The sequence below is a fragment of the Panthera onca genome, chromosome A1, assembly GCF_046562875.1.
Source record: "Panthera onca isolate mPanOnc1 chromosome A1, mPanOnc1 haplotype 2, whole genome shotgun sequence".
NCBI classification, from domain to species: domain Eukaryota; kingdom Metazoa; phylum Chordata; class Mammalia; order Carnivora; family Felidae; genus Panthera; species Panthera onca.
The window spans coordinates 115,073,916-115,088,751 of record NC_138339.1 but is presented as its reverse complement, the minus strand read 5'-3'; the positions used below and the strand labels follow the sequence as shown (position 1 = coordinate 115,088,751).

At 42.5% G+C, this 14,836-nt stretch overlaps 1 protein-coding gene across 1 annotated transcript in view; it reads left to right on the top strand.

Annotated features, from left to right (window-relative positions):
- Nucleotides 1–10,495, top strand: part of IL31RA (interleukin 31 receptor A) — a 55,753-nt gene extending 45,258 nt beyond the window's left edge. The window contains exons 9-14 of the mRNA XM_060635768.3: nt 314–415; nt 1,243–1,389; nt 3,654–3,794; nt 5,929–6,022; nt 7,152–7,233; nt 8,399–10,495. Coding sequence (XP_060491751.3) covers nt 314–415; nt 1,243–1,389; nt 3,654–3,794; nt 5,929–6,022; nt 7,152–7,233; nt 8,399–8,848 — 1,016 coding nt within the window. The 3' untranslated portion in view covers nt 8,849–10,495. The remainder of the gene's footprint in view (nt 1–313; nt 416–1,242; nt 1,390–3,653; nt 3,795–5,928; nt 6,023–7,151; nt 7,234–8,398) is intronic.
- Nucleotides 10,496–14,836: the final 4,341 nt, after the last annotated feature.

Genomic DNA, 14,836 nt, shown 5'->3' with positions numbered 1-14,836 from the left:
TGCATTGCTACCAAATCAGGTATCAAAATCCATGATGGAGGAGGGACGGATTTCTTTTCCCTTCCTGGATGTCTCTGTCATTTTATCACACTGGTGCAGACTTGGTTCTTAGAATTAATTTTAAAAGTTCTATTTTAGAACTAGCATAGACATTAGAGACCATCCAACCTAACCTCCTTATTTTCCAGATGTGGAAACTGTAGAGAAATAGAGCATCTTTAGTAAGTTGTAGTGGTAAGTTGGTTTAGTGGTTCTTCTCCTTTGCCATGCCCTGAAGTAAGTCTTGTTTTCCGTCTCTCTTTCTTATTTACAGATGAATTAAAACCTTTCTGGTGCTATAACATCTCTGTGTATCCAGTGTTGCAAGATCGAGTGGGCAAGCCATTTTCCATCCAGGCTTATGTCAGAGAAGGCAGTATGTATGAAAAGGCCCTGTGGGGCAAGGAAACACTGAGTGGGGGGGTGCTATCCAACATCCAGACAAGGCTGTGGATGTCTGTAGCTCATTCACAGTTGCCTTAGTGTTTAGCTGTGCTGCACCTTCTTTCAGCTTCTGGTAAGCTATATATGCTTGACACAATGTGGTCAAGTTGTAGATCCACTGAATTTCAAAGCTGGACTAGAAGTTAGAGATCATCAAGTCCAGGCCCCTCATTTAATAAATGGAAAATCAAGGCCCAGAGAGTTGAAATAGTTTGTGCAAATTCACAAAGAAACTTTGTGCAAATAGCCCTGTAGGCAGAATAACATTTAGCTAAGACCGGGTTAGGGACTTTGCAGAGTTAATCATAAGTTGGAGATGCTAAAAAATTACTTTTAATTGTGTAATTGTAATCAAGGGTTTTACTGGTGAACTTCTCAGACTTTATCTTTTGGAAGTTAACCTCCTCCACGTTAGAAAACACATCCTGTCACTCAGAGGTAGCCCATGGGGGCATATCCTTCACCTATATTTGATGATAGCTATTACAGATATGAGTAGAAACTGAATGCAAAATGAGAGTGAGAGCCATAAGAAAGTACTTTTTTTTTCAGGCCTCTGACCCTGCTTTTCTTCTGTTCGAGATGGATAATTCCAGAAAACAGTGTTCCCAAACAAGATGATTCATCATTTACCTACTTTGCTCCTACCTCCCACCTCCAGCACTGATTTCGCTTTCAGTACTAGCCAGAGCCTTTGTGGGGAAAGGATCTACTCCACTGTGATTCAGTGTTCATTGTTTTTATCCCTGTCCTGTAAAGTTCCATCAGCAGGTCCTGTGACCCAGGCGGACAACATTGGTGTGAAGACAGTCACAATCACATGGAAAGAGATTCCCAAGAGTCAAAGAAATGGTTTCATCACCAACTACACCATATTTTACCAAGCTGAAGATGGAAAAGAATTCTGTAAGTGTGCTTATAGCCAAGTTGGAAACTCCCTAAAACCCAAACGTGCTATGGATAGACCTGCCTTAGGGGTTGGTGCCCTATAATCTTGCATGAGTCACTTAGCTTCTTTGAGAATCTCTGATAATGAGGCCAAGAGTACCTATCTCTTGAGTTTTGTGGAGTCAAATGAGAGTGAAGTGACAGTCTTGTAGGAACCACAGGAGTTGATATAATATGTCCTCGTGAGGCTGTGAACAAGTGGGCCTCCTGGGAGCTTCACCATCATTAGTCTGGAATGGACTTGTGTGCTTGGATTAAAAAGTAGAGTAGTGACACTTAGCTCGGTGCAGGACCCTTTATCCTGACTCCTACTGCCCACTGCCAAGTCATACTTTTTTCCTTGAATCCAGACTATCTCCTGATATCCTAGGGATGGGCATGGATTCCTAAAATTAGGCAAATTTTTTTATTATGGCAAAATACATATAACATAAAACTCACCACTTAAAACATTTGAAAATGCACAGTTTAGTGGCATTGAGTTTGCTGATAATGATGTGTGACCATCATCTCTACCTGTTTCCATGCTGAAAAGAAACCTGGTAGCCATTAATCAGTGTCTTGGCATTGTCTTCTTTCCATAGTCTCTGGAAACCACAAAATTGTTTTCTGTCTTTTTGATTTACCTATTCTGGCTATTTCATGCAAATGGGATCATAGACTATGAGGCTTCTTATACCTGGCTTCTTTTACTTAGCATATTGTTTTCAAAGTTTATCCATCCTGTAGCTTGTATTAGTATCTCATTCCTTTTTATAGCTAAAGAATATTCTATTATGTGGATATCCCACATTTTATTTATCCATTCATTAGTTGATGGGCATTTGGGTTGTTTCCACCTTTTTGCCACTATAATTAATGCTACTATGAATATCTGTGTGAAAATACCTGTTTGAGTTCTCTGCTTTTAATTCTTTGGGGCATATACCTAGGAGTGGAATTTCTGGGTTATATGGTAATTTGGACTTAACATTTTGAGAAACCACTGAACTGTTTTCCATAGAGGCTGCCCCATTTTATGTGCCCACCAGCAAAGTCTGATAATTCCAATTTTTCCACATTCTTACCAACACTTATTTTATGTTAAAAAAGATTATTATGGCTATCCTTGTGGGCATGAAATGGTTTCTCAGTGTGATTTTGATTTGCATTTCCCTAATACCTAATGATGCTGAGCATCTTTGCATGTGCTAATTGGTCATTTAAGGATCTTCTTTGAGAAAGTCTTTTCAATTTTTTTTTTTTTACCATTTTTATTATTTATTTATTTATTTATTTGTTTGTTTGTTTATTTATTTATTTTTTAACCTTTATTTTTGAGACAGGGAGAGACAAAGCATGAACAGGGGAGGGTCAGAGAGAGGGAGACACAGAATCTGAAACAGGCTTCAGGCTCTGAGCTGTCAGCACAGAGCCCGACATGAGGCTCGAACCCGCAGACCGCGAGATCACAACCTGAGCTGAAGTCGGACACTTAACCGACTGAGCCACCCAGGCGCTCCAGACCATTTTTAAATTTTTTTTTTTAACGTTTATTTATTTTTGAGACAGAGAGAGACAGAGCATGAGCGGGGGAGGGTCAGAGAGAGGGAGACACAGAATCCGAAACAGGCTCCAGGCTGTCAGCACAGAGCCCGACACGGGGCTCGAACTCACGGACCGCGAGATCGTGACCTGAGCCGAAGTCGGACGCTTAGCTGACTGAGCCACCCAGGCACCCCCCCCAGACCATTTTTAAATTGGGTTATTTGCCTTTCAGTTGTTGAGTCCTAAGAGTTTTTAAATATATATTCTCAATAGAAGTTCCTTATAAAATCTGTGATTTGCATATATTCCCATTCTGTGGGTTGCCTTTTCACTCTCTTGATAATGTCTTTTGATGCACAAAAGCTTTTATTTTGGTGAAGTCCAGATTAATCTATTTTCTTTTGTTGTTTATGTGTTTGGTATCATACCTAAGAAACCAAGGGCAAATTCAAGGCCACCATTTACCCTGTGTTTGTCTTCTAAGAGTTTTATAATATTAGCTCTTATGTTTAGGTCCTTGATCTGTCTTTATAGGCAAATTTTAAGCACAACATGGATAGAGGGATTGGGGTATGAGATGGGCTGGTTTAGAGGTACAGGTTCCAGTGCTCTTATTTCACTCCTTGGCCTTGGATCTGGCATTTTTTTTTACTTGGCCTTGGCTCTGGCATTTGACTTCCATCTTTTTCCTTTAGCCAAGACAGTTAACTCCAACATCCTGCAGTACGATCTGGAGTCCCTAACACGAAAGACCTCTTATAGTCTTCAAGTCATGGCCAGCACTAGTGCTGGGGGGATCAACGGCACCACGATAAACTTCAAGACATTGTCAATTAGTGAGTATTTCCTTCAAGCCTTGGATAAGTCCTCTTGGCATTTCTCTTAGGCCAGTTAGTGATGATGTTTTCCAAAGGCAGGGGGAAGCCAAATGAAAGGGTGGTACATAGAAGAACCATCTACCCTGTGGCTCACTGGCCTTCCTGGAAGGTGTATGTGTGAGGAGAGAATAGGGAGAGCAGGCACATTGAGAGCTGAATTGAAAAAGAGTGGTCATTTTGCTCCTTCCTAATGGATAGCCCCCTATTATCTTGAGGTGAAGAGATCAAGTTAATGCCAACTTTACTCTCAGTCCAAACAAGCTCCTGCTTCAAGGCTGTCCCCAAGTTCATAGTCACCAGTTTCTCTGTGTCACAGGTTACTGCACAATGGGGCCTTAGAGGGAAAACCTTGGTTGAACAAGCACCACTGGCCCACAGGAAGTAACTTAACCTCTATCCTTTGTGAAGATTTTTGAGTAAAAACATACATGACATGTTCTGCTTATTAGTTTTTAGATTAGAAAAATAGCAAGAAAAATGTAATAAATAACAAAATATAAAATGCTGTATAGTGTTGTATGATGGTTATGGGAAATATTCAAGAGGAAAAGAAGATGAAATGAGAAGAGAGATCAAGAAGAAAGAAGGGGAATGGGCGAAACAGAAATATGTTAATTTTCTCAAGTCTTTGAGGGAAAGAGATTTGATTTGATATATTCGAATTGTTTTAAGAATTATTTACATTAAAAGTGAAAGGACATTGCCAATTTTTACAGTAAAAGTGAAAAATAGTGGGGCGCCTGGGTGGCGCAGTCGGTTAAGCGTCCGACTTCAGCCAGGTCACGATCTCGCGGTCCGTGAGTTCGAGCCCCGCGTCAGGCTCTGGGCTGATGGCTCGGAGCCTGGAGCCTGTTTCCGATTCTGTGTCTCCCTCTCTCTCTGCCCCTCCCCCGTTCATGCTCTGTGTCTCTCTGTCCCAAAAATAAATTAAAAAAAAAAAAAAAAAAAAAAAAACGTTGAAAAAAAAAGTGAAAAATAGTCTGATTTAAGTACTCTTGAAAACCTCTTGCTCATTACGTTGTTAAAAGAATAAAAATATATTTATGCCTCTGGAAAATAAGAATATGGGATTGTGTTTTTTACACAACACGTTCTATTTTTATGGACTAACACTGCCTTTTTGGAGGTTTTTGATATTGTTCTTTAGCGTCTTTTAAAAATCCTGTTTTATTTTCACAACACTGGGCACAAATTGCTTTATCTGCTAGAATTTTCTCCATGGGTCAAATTTAAGGCAAGAGCCTGCCTTGGAGCGTCGATGTTTCTTACACTTGTCTACACATTACAAATCTCCTTCCTTCTGTCTCTGTTCCTCTACAGTCTACTCTCCACACACCAGCCAGAGTTTAAAACCCTAGACTCCTGCTTGAAACCCACCAGTGGCTTCTGTTGTATTTTAAGTAAAATTCAAACTCCTACCCATAGCTTTCAGGATCCTTCACAATCTGTTGTTTACTGACCTCATCTCCTACAACTTTCTGCTTCTGTCTGTGTTAACTTCTTTCTGCTTTGCGGCTTTTGCATCTACTGTTCCTTTTGCCAGAAATGCTTTTTCCATATTGTTGCATGGCCACTTTCTTCTCATTATTAACATTAGCTCAAATTTCACCTCTCAGAGAAGTCTTCCTTTGCCACCCTATGTAAAGTTACTAACTTTTCTTCAACCTTACCTTGGATACAGTCTAATATCCTATTATATCTGAAATAATCTTTTTTTATTGTCTGAATCCTCCTACCAGAATGTAGGCTCCATGAGAGTAGAGATCTTGTATTTCTTGCTTATTGCTGTTTATTTTATTACCCAGAACAGTGTTTGGCAAATGGTAAGTGCTCATAAATATGTACTGAATTAAAAAGGTTGGAGACTGAACCTTGTGAACATAATATCTGTCACTATTATTCAGGCAGAAGAGAACTGGATGAGGAGCCATAAATACCAGGGTTATTTTTAATGAATAAATTCAAATTCAATTGAATTGAAAGAAAACTCATAAGTAATGTGTTGCTTAAGCTACTAGAATAAAAAGTTAATCTTTGGTATTTGTTAAGAAAGTGAGGACTTTAACTGACATTTGTTCTCCTATTCCCAAAGGTATCCTTGAGATTTTCCTTATAACTTCTCTGGTTGGAGGTGGCCTTCTTATTCTCATCATCTTGTCAGTGGCATATGGTCTCAAAAAGCCCAAGTGAGTTTATAGGCGACAGCATGGGCGTTATAGGCAACAGAAAGGGGTGGAAGACATCATGGGTGGAAGAGGGTTCTCTGTCATTAAGGGGGTGTTGTTTCATTTATTAATTTGGCATATATTTATGGAGTTTATTGTATGTTACACCCTATAGCTCATCAGAATTCTGACCAAACAAGAGGACTCTCACCCCCACAGCCCCATACACCAGGCTTAGGCCAAGGGATTGCCAGCTGCCCCACAGGCTTTATCTTCTGTATTTGGCATCTGAGACTAAAATTAGGGAGAAGGTCCTTTCAGCATTTGGCAGCAGCAAGAGGGCTGAAGGCCACTAGCTTCTCTCCCAGGCAGACCAGGGAGCGTACCCATAGAATTAGATTACTAGCCAGTAGTGTGCCCAGCACAGATTTGTTCCTTGCTCTTGGTGCAGTGTTGGAGGGCTGGCTACAGGGGCATTTGTCCTGCCTGTCCTGGCCACTATGGGAAAGGAAACTCATCCTCAAGGTCATAGGCTTTCTCTCCACAGACAGCCTCATACTGTCATGCTGGTCAAGAGCTCCCTCCCTCATAGACCTCTCTCTCCAGAATTGTGCAATTTGGGGCCTTCTCTGCCAAGCAGCTATGCTTAGTTATGGTTAAGTGAATGTCAACCTCATTTTCCAACCATAGGTAGAAACCAGGTCAGCAGCCAAATTCTTGTACGTGTTGCATGTGTAACAAGCTCCCAGGTAATGCTGCTGCTGCTACTGCTGCTGGATGGTACCCCACTTTGAGAATCACTGCACTAAAGTATGGGTATCTTATAAGGCTTTGAGTGTTACCTTTCCTGGAGAATATATCTCAAAGACATGGTTCTGTGATGGTGTGATTTTCAGCATCAAGACCCGGGGTGGAGATGAGGGGGAGGGGAGGGTAAGAAAGGTGTTTTTCCATCACATCCCATTGATGACTTGAAGTTTCACTCCCCAGGTTACTTTGTTTCCCAGTTTCTGTCAGGAGGTCAGAAGCTTGACCTTATTTATTAGGGAGCCACACAACTCCCTATAGCAAAGCTCCATCCTTTTGGCATAGCCATGCAGTGTGAGTAATATACTTCTTTAACTCACTTCCTGTTTTAAAATATTATTAGCAGATTGAAGCACCTCTGTTGGCCCGATGTCCCCAACCCTGCTGAAAGCAGCATAGCCACATGGCGTGGAGATGATTTCAAGGTAAACAGTCCTGTCTTTGTCAAGGAATCATTGAGGAGGCTGGTTGTAAAAGACAACGAAGAGTGATGGAGGTTAGGAGTCCTGGGCTGAGATTATACAGGGTTTACATGAACTATGAGATCATGACCTGAGCTGAGGTGGGATACTTAAGTGACTGAGCCACCCAGGTGCCCCAAATTTCATAAGTTTTTAAATCGAAAACTCTTTTTTCTTAGTTAAGTAAAAACAAGCCCTGTCAAATATCACCTTTAAATTTGTATTAAAGACTGTTTCTAGTATTGCTTGATGCTGGAATTTTTAGTATTAGCATTTGTTTCAACTCAGAAATCTTTTTTAAACATGGACATTTTTATTTACTTATTTAAATTTTTGTTATTTGTGTTATTTCTGTTCTCTCCTGTATCAGCTGTGTATTACCTTATTTGCTACTTATTAAAAGTTATGAAGAGAGTAAACAGATTTATAGGCAGTATTGTCAGATGTCTAAAGTGTTCATTTATTTAAAAAAGTTATTTATTTTGAGAGAGAGAGATAGAGGAAGGGGCAGAGGGAGGGAGAGGAGGAATCCCAAGCAGGCTCCAGTAAGGGGCTCGATCCCACAATGCTGGGATCATTGCCTGAGTTGAGATCAAGAGTTGGACACTTAACCAACTAAGCCATCCGGGTGCCTCGAAAATGCTTTTTGAGTAACATAGGGCTGGCCTCCATGGCAGGCATATATTACTCACTGAATGCCAGGCATTGAGCTAGACTCTTTGTATACAAAGATGTTAAAGACACTGCCTCTGCCTAGGAGGCCACCTTTGATTTTTCTGATGATGTTGGGCAAGTCATTTGTCTTCATGATTGTAGTTTTTGCATCTGTAAGAGTTCTAATTTTGGTTCCCATCTGAACTGTAGTTTTGTGAACTTAAGATTGTGTGGCAAATAGTCTCGAGCTCTCTATAAGAAAAAAATGGAATACCTTGTGCCATTCTCAGGAAATGGGCCAGTGTTGCCATGCTCTTATGGAAGGGCATATGGAGGTGATTGGCCATCACTTCTGGTCTCTGGAAGGAATGTGGGGGGCTGGTCAAGAGGTGAGACATTGGTTGTCCCAAGCCTATTGACTACCTCATGTGTAGCTCCAAAATGATCATTGGGGGTATCCTTTTCTCTTTTTCAGGATAAGATAAATTTGAAGGAATCTGATGACCCTGTGAATATGGAAGAAGACAGAGTTCTAAAACCATATTCTTTCCCCAGAGACCTTATTGACAAGTTGGTGGTGAACTTTGAGAATTTTCTGGAAGACGTTTCCACAGAGGAACTTGGAAAGGGTCAGGAAAACATTTTGAGAGAGGAAAAAAATGAATATGTGACTTCTCCATATCGGCCTTACTGTCCTCTCATTTCAACTGAGATTCCACAGAGAAAATCCCAACAACTGTGTTCTAGAATACCAGAGGGGATCTGCTTAGAAACCACAGAGCAGCTTCTTTCTTCTGTTCCGAATTTAGGGCCAGACCGTATCTGTGAAGAAGGAGAACCTAATCCATACTTGAAAAATTCAGTGACAACCAGAGAATTTCTCACGTCTGAAAAACTTACAGAGCAAACCAAAAAGGAAGTCTAATTGTTACTGTGACTTGAATCTCTCTGGGTCGTAGTGTGGGTAACTCTTATAGATAGAATGTATTAGGCTTAGCCAGAAGAGCTTCCTTGGCTGTCTCCCCATCCTTGCTTTGTGTTAGAGAAATTGTCACACATCCCTGAGTGGCTTGTTGAACTTGGTTGGCACAGATGTGTAACTTGCCTGAGAAGAAGGGATAGTGGTATGTCTGAGCATTTTGCAGAGGAAAAGTGTTTATTTTGTTCAGGTAACAAGCTCTCACTGAGATCTCTGACATAATGATTTTAAGGGACAGTGGAGCCCCTAAGGTGGATATATCTTGCCTTCCCTAGGAATTAGGTCATTGCCACAACTTTTGCTCGAGCTGCTCCTCAGAGATCCCTCAGACTTTCCCCATTGCCAGAGGACAGTGGTCTGGTAGGAGGTGGGAATCTCTCCCTTTACCTTGATTTCCCTTGGGTTCTGGGTTCTACCTCCAAGGAAGCCCTGAGATCTCACTTTTGAGATTTTGTTTCTCCCTCAATATAGGGGCAGGGGAGGTGGAGTGGCCTTCCTGATGGTGTGCTCCTCATTAACCTCATAAAATCTCAAGTGTCTGCAGCAACACCTCCACCCAGGACTCTTACCCCTAGTTCACAGCACATTGGCCTCTAGTAAGTCGATCTCAGCAGGGCACTAGGGAGTGGACTCCAGGCTGGGCCAGCAGGTCTGCCCCAATCTTCAGGTCATTGCCCAGCTCTGAAAAGCTCCCAGAGGCCTTTGCTGGCCCTTTATCTTGCACTCAAACCTGGGAGTAGAAAGGCACCAAATACTGCACTGCTTTTGTACAGGATCTCTGGCCCCTCATGCTAGCTCACAGCCTAGAAATGCTTACAAAGCTTCCTTCAAAGGCCTCTTTCCTGAAGGACCTGAGCAGGGTGTGGAAACATGCTACTGTAACTTTGCTGCCCAGACCCAGGACTCCTCTTCCTTCACCTTGGCCATGCACAGAGCTTATGACACGTCAGGGGAGCCTTTAGCCCAAATGCTAATGGCAGGATTCAGTTGCTGAGAATTGGGGACTGATGGCTGGCCCTGGGCTGGCACCTTAACCGCAGTGATGGCAGATGATTTCCTAATATGTGGCTTTGACTCATCTGGCTATTAGGGGAGGTCTCTGAGAACCTGGTGAGATCTGGGAAGGCCAGGCAATGAGTGAGCAGCCAAGGTGCCTTGAACGTAGCATTTGCCAGCCAGAAAGGCTGGTGTCTGTTTTTATAGGAGAATTTGAGAAGTCAGTACTTGAGTAGCAGGCATGAACTTCACAAGCCAACAATTCAGATGTGCAAAAATATACTTTACTTTCCTATAACTAAACTTAATTTCTGACACAAGCCTATGACATTTTAAGCCCAATTTGGTGATTTGTGAGTGGCTTTGGGTTTATAGCTCAGTCACAGTCAGGATTTTGACTGGCCTTCCCTCCCTTCCCCACCACCCCCATCCAGTCTGGGACTGATTCTGAATGCCACAGGATATTCAGTGGAGCAGCAGGTTCTGTCTCCCATTTGGTGTCTGCCTAATGCTGGTCCAGGGATGTGCCTATGACCCCACCTGTTGGGTCATCTACCACTTTTCTCGGCCAATTGCTGTGTCCTTACCTTGGGCACAAGCAGGTGGTGCAGCTCTTCCGGAACTTTGTCCTCATGAAATTTCCAGTGTTTGCAGCACCTTTACACCCCCCCCCCAAATTCTTCACGCCTCGTGTACAGAATAGTGTCTGCTGACAAGGCGAGGAATGCAGGAGGTCTGGGGCAGCAGGCTGGGGAATCTGCACCTTTGTACTGGGAGTAGATAGGGACCAAATGCAAGGGATACACTGGATCCATCTGTAGTAGTCTCTCTCTGCCCTATCTCCCCCACCCCATCTCGTTGTGACTCAGGCATTTCTATGAGCCCCTTGTCCCCCAGGGTTCCAGATGGGGTCCTTTCTACCTGTTTCTTTGCATTTGTGAACCTTAGGGACATGCTAGCCTCATACCCCACAACTGTTCTCTTTTCTGTGGCCATCTGCCCACCTCCCACTGAGGGATCTTCTCAAATTCTGTATGAGGGGAAGGGGGAAGGGAATGAGTCCCCTGCCTCCTGCCCCCATCTTGTTTGTTTCACACCTGGATGAGGCTTTTGAACATAAAACCCAAGAATTACATGTCTGGGGAGAGAGGAGGAGTCCCAGCTGGCTCCTGTGAGTGGGTTTCAGAGATGAAGACCTTCCCCTCTGCTTCTCCTCCCTTAATCATTCATTAAAGCCTGAAATGTCTTCTGGTGGACAGTTGGAAAATGCCACACTCCTGGCCCCTCCTCTGCTTCATCCCTTCCTCCCTCCCATCTTCTGCTTTCCTGCCTTTCCCAGAAGCTTCTCTTTTTAACGCTTCATTTTTCTTCCTTCTTTTCTTTTCTTTTCTTTTCTTTTCTTTTCTTTTCTTTTCTTTTCTTTTCTTTTCTTTTCTTCTTTTCCCACTAACCTCCTTTTATAATTTTCCACACTTATTTTTGTTGCCTTGAGGGCTAGGGAAGTAGGGGCCCTGTGTTGTGTTCTAGGTGACCGAGGTAGGTCCTAGGAGTCAGTGTTGCCTGCCAATAAGGGGTGTGGGAACCTCAGAATCTCCTTCAGCAGACTGCACACTGCTCTCCAGAGCAGATTCCCAGGACATAGGTCTAAAAGCTAAGAAGCCACGGTGGCCTTTCTTGCCTGGGGTCCAGTCAAAAACTGTCCCCACTCCCAGTACCCTGGGCTGCCTCTGTGGCCCAAAAAAAGCAATCTCCATTTTTTCTCTGTTAGATCAAAGAGAACACAAACAGGGAAACTTGTATTTTAGCAAGATCATGAAAAACTGATAACATTCTCAATTGGGTTTTCTGGGGTTCAGAACCATGTAAACAGCTATGTTAGTGCCTTATTAATGGCCTTCTACACTGATACCAGAAGAATTTAAAATAATGGCAGAAAAGCCAACTGTGGGCTTAAGAAAAGAAGGTCATACTTTCACTGTGGCTTCTCAGGAGGCAACAGTAAACCACATACAATGCAAACTCTATAGGGGTGAGGTGAGTTTTGAAAGGAGACAGGAGATGGGGAAAGGGAGTTGGGAAAGGAAAGATGTCCTGCGTGGGTCCCAGGATGCCCACCGAGGCTGCTCCTTTGTGTGAAGGAAGCCTGTGCCTGGATGCCCAGCCACACTGAGGGGTTCTGGTGCCTTCTCCATCATGTCCCTAGTTACTGCCTACTGGTTGCAAACTGGCCTTCAGGCTAAATCTGGGACTTGTGTTTCCAGAGCCCATGACTCAGGAATGATGTTGACATTTTAAAAATCTGCTGGATAACAAAATCAAAGGAAAAAATCATGTTTAATGACATGAAGACTATATGGAATGCACATTGTGTCCATAAATAAAGCTTAAATTGGTAAAGAGCCACACCCATCATTTACATATCATCTGTTTTCTTTCCTCCCACAAAGGCAGAACTGAGTAGTTGTGACAGAGAATTTCTCCCACAAAGCCTAAAGTGTTTACCACCTTGCCGTGTGCAGAAAAAGTTGGCTCACCTACGGGTAGCCCACCAACATGAGGCTCAGACTGCATAGTGTTGGCCCACAGAGTGTTTTAACTTTGAATTAGCTGCTAATTAAACAAAATTTCAGGTTATGGTCATTCTGGATTTCTAACTGAGTAGGTAGGGACTGCCTCTTTTAGAAGGGCACATACTCTCTGGCTCCCCACCCCAGCCCTCTCAGCTGCCCATAGCTAAGGTGGAGCATTAGTTGGTTGGTCATCACCTATTCCAGTGGTTCTTCATACAGCTTATTCTGTGCCCCTACTTCAGACATATGGCCTAGAGGTATCTTGGGAGGGTGATGCGGGCATCTAGTGGATAGAAGTGAGCTACCTCTTCCCACTCAACATTCATAGGTGTTCCCACCTTTTTTTTTTTTTTTTTTTGTAAATTTAAATTTGTTTTGGACTCTACTATGCCAACATCAACAACAACAAAAATCTCTTAATACCAATTATTTGTGTCATTCTTAATTCCTTCCTGATATGATCTGCATATACTTATATACGTGTTCATCTAATTGAATGTCATACATTGATTCTGTTGTATTTTCCTTTAGTTTCATGTACTATTTCATGTTTAAAATTTCATGCATGAACATGGTTCATTGTGGTAGTATTTTGAATGGACACTCAGAACTCCATGGTGTGCCTGAATATTATGGTTTGCCAAGGCCCCTTTCTTGTTAGGATTGTTTTAAATGTCTTCTTTGTATAGAGACCAACTTCACTAAATTCTGTTCTTTGTACGTTTTCTTTTCCCACCTTTGTCCTAACTCCTTGGGGACTCTTTCTAAAGGTGGAATTTCTGGGTCACAGTTTTATGTTTATTGTCATATATTGCACATCTGTGACCCCCTTAAAGTCTGCACTGATATTTTCAATATATCCAGGGGTATCTGGGGCATCCTTTGTCCTTGCTATTGATAATCAACTGTTTATTGCTGTAAGCTTGGTTTTGTCAATTTATTGGATATGGTTACTGACACTTCATAGTTGTTTGTGTTGCTTAAGTCATTGTGAAGGTAAGCTTGTTCCATGTATATTTATAGTCTGCATGTCTACCTGTTGACATTATATAGTGTTCTACATCCAAGCCACTGGGGCATTGAGAGACCAGCTGAGCTGCTAGACATGAGAGGCACTTAGCAGGACTTTACAAAATTGATTGACTTCGTCATTTGGCTGACTATTGAAAATATGTGGGTTTTGTAGGACATTTTAAAAGAAACACCACATTGATGTCTTTCCTGAATTAGTGACAGGGCCTATTTGTAATCACAGTATGTGGCATTATTGGTGTCTTGCACTCTTGGAGGGAGGGTGCCTGGACTGATTATGACAATGTTATTAGCAGTTCTTGTCCCTCTGCAGCTTTTACTGGACACTGGAGTCAGCAGAGAGAGCATTGGCTCAAAAGCAGAAACGTCCCCAGTCCATGTTGGCGAAAGCCTGGAGATGCCTGCATCTGGCTGCTGAGAAAGGTGTGGGAGAAACGCCAAGGGAGGAAGTCCTCAAAAGCACGAAGCCAGCAGTCAGCAAGCCTCAGATGGTTAGTCAAGGCAGTCTAGGTGCACCTACTGCTGATTTCGTTTTTAGGAGCGGGATTCTTTTTCTGTCCAACTTCACTACATATGTGGGGTAAAATAACCCGAGGCCTGGACATTGAAATGTACGTCAAAATGTGCAAAGCAGAACAGATGTGCAGAAAACTCTGAATGATTATAATAATGCAGAAGACTGGACTTGTGTACCAAGAGAACCATCTCTCTGTATACTGTGCATGCTGTCTCTTCCACATATTGTTCATAAAGCCATACAGTATATAATGCGTGTGCATGGCAGTTCTGGCCTCCTAAGCAGAGTATGAAAGCAGGGTTACTATAGTGAGAATAGCCTTTAAAACGCTTTACCATAAATGCATTGGTATTTCTGTCTTTCAGGTAATAAAGCTGTAATACCATTTTCGTGTAAAGCTATACTTCGCTTCTAAAGTTGTACCCACTCAGGTATTTAAAATGAGACTTCAAAATGCAAATATCCAACTTTGTTAGAGATCGAGGGAGTCTCTTGCTTATGGGACACACAGAACAGCTACAGGTGACCAGGAATCAGACTTAGGGAGTTATTTTTGCCAACATAGCTCCCGCTAGGGATGCAGCTGGGCCTCACACCTGAGTTCTCTTCGATCTCTCATGGCAGAATTTTTTGTTTTGAAGTTTGTTTATTTTTGAAAGAGACAGAGACAGCATGAGTAAGGGAGGGACAGAGAGAGAGATAGAGACAGGGAGGAGTGTAGGGAGGGAGAATCCTAAGCAGGTTCCGTGCTGTCAGTGCAGAGCCAGATGTGGGGTTTGACCTCATGAACCGTGAGATATGACCTGAGCCGAAACCAAG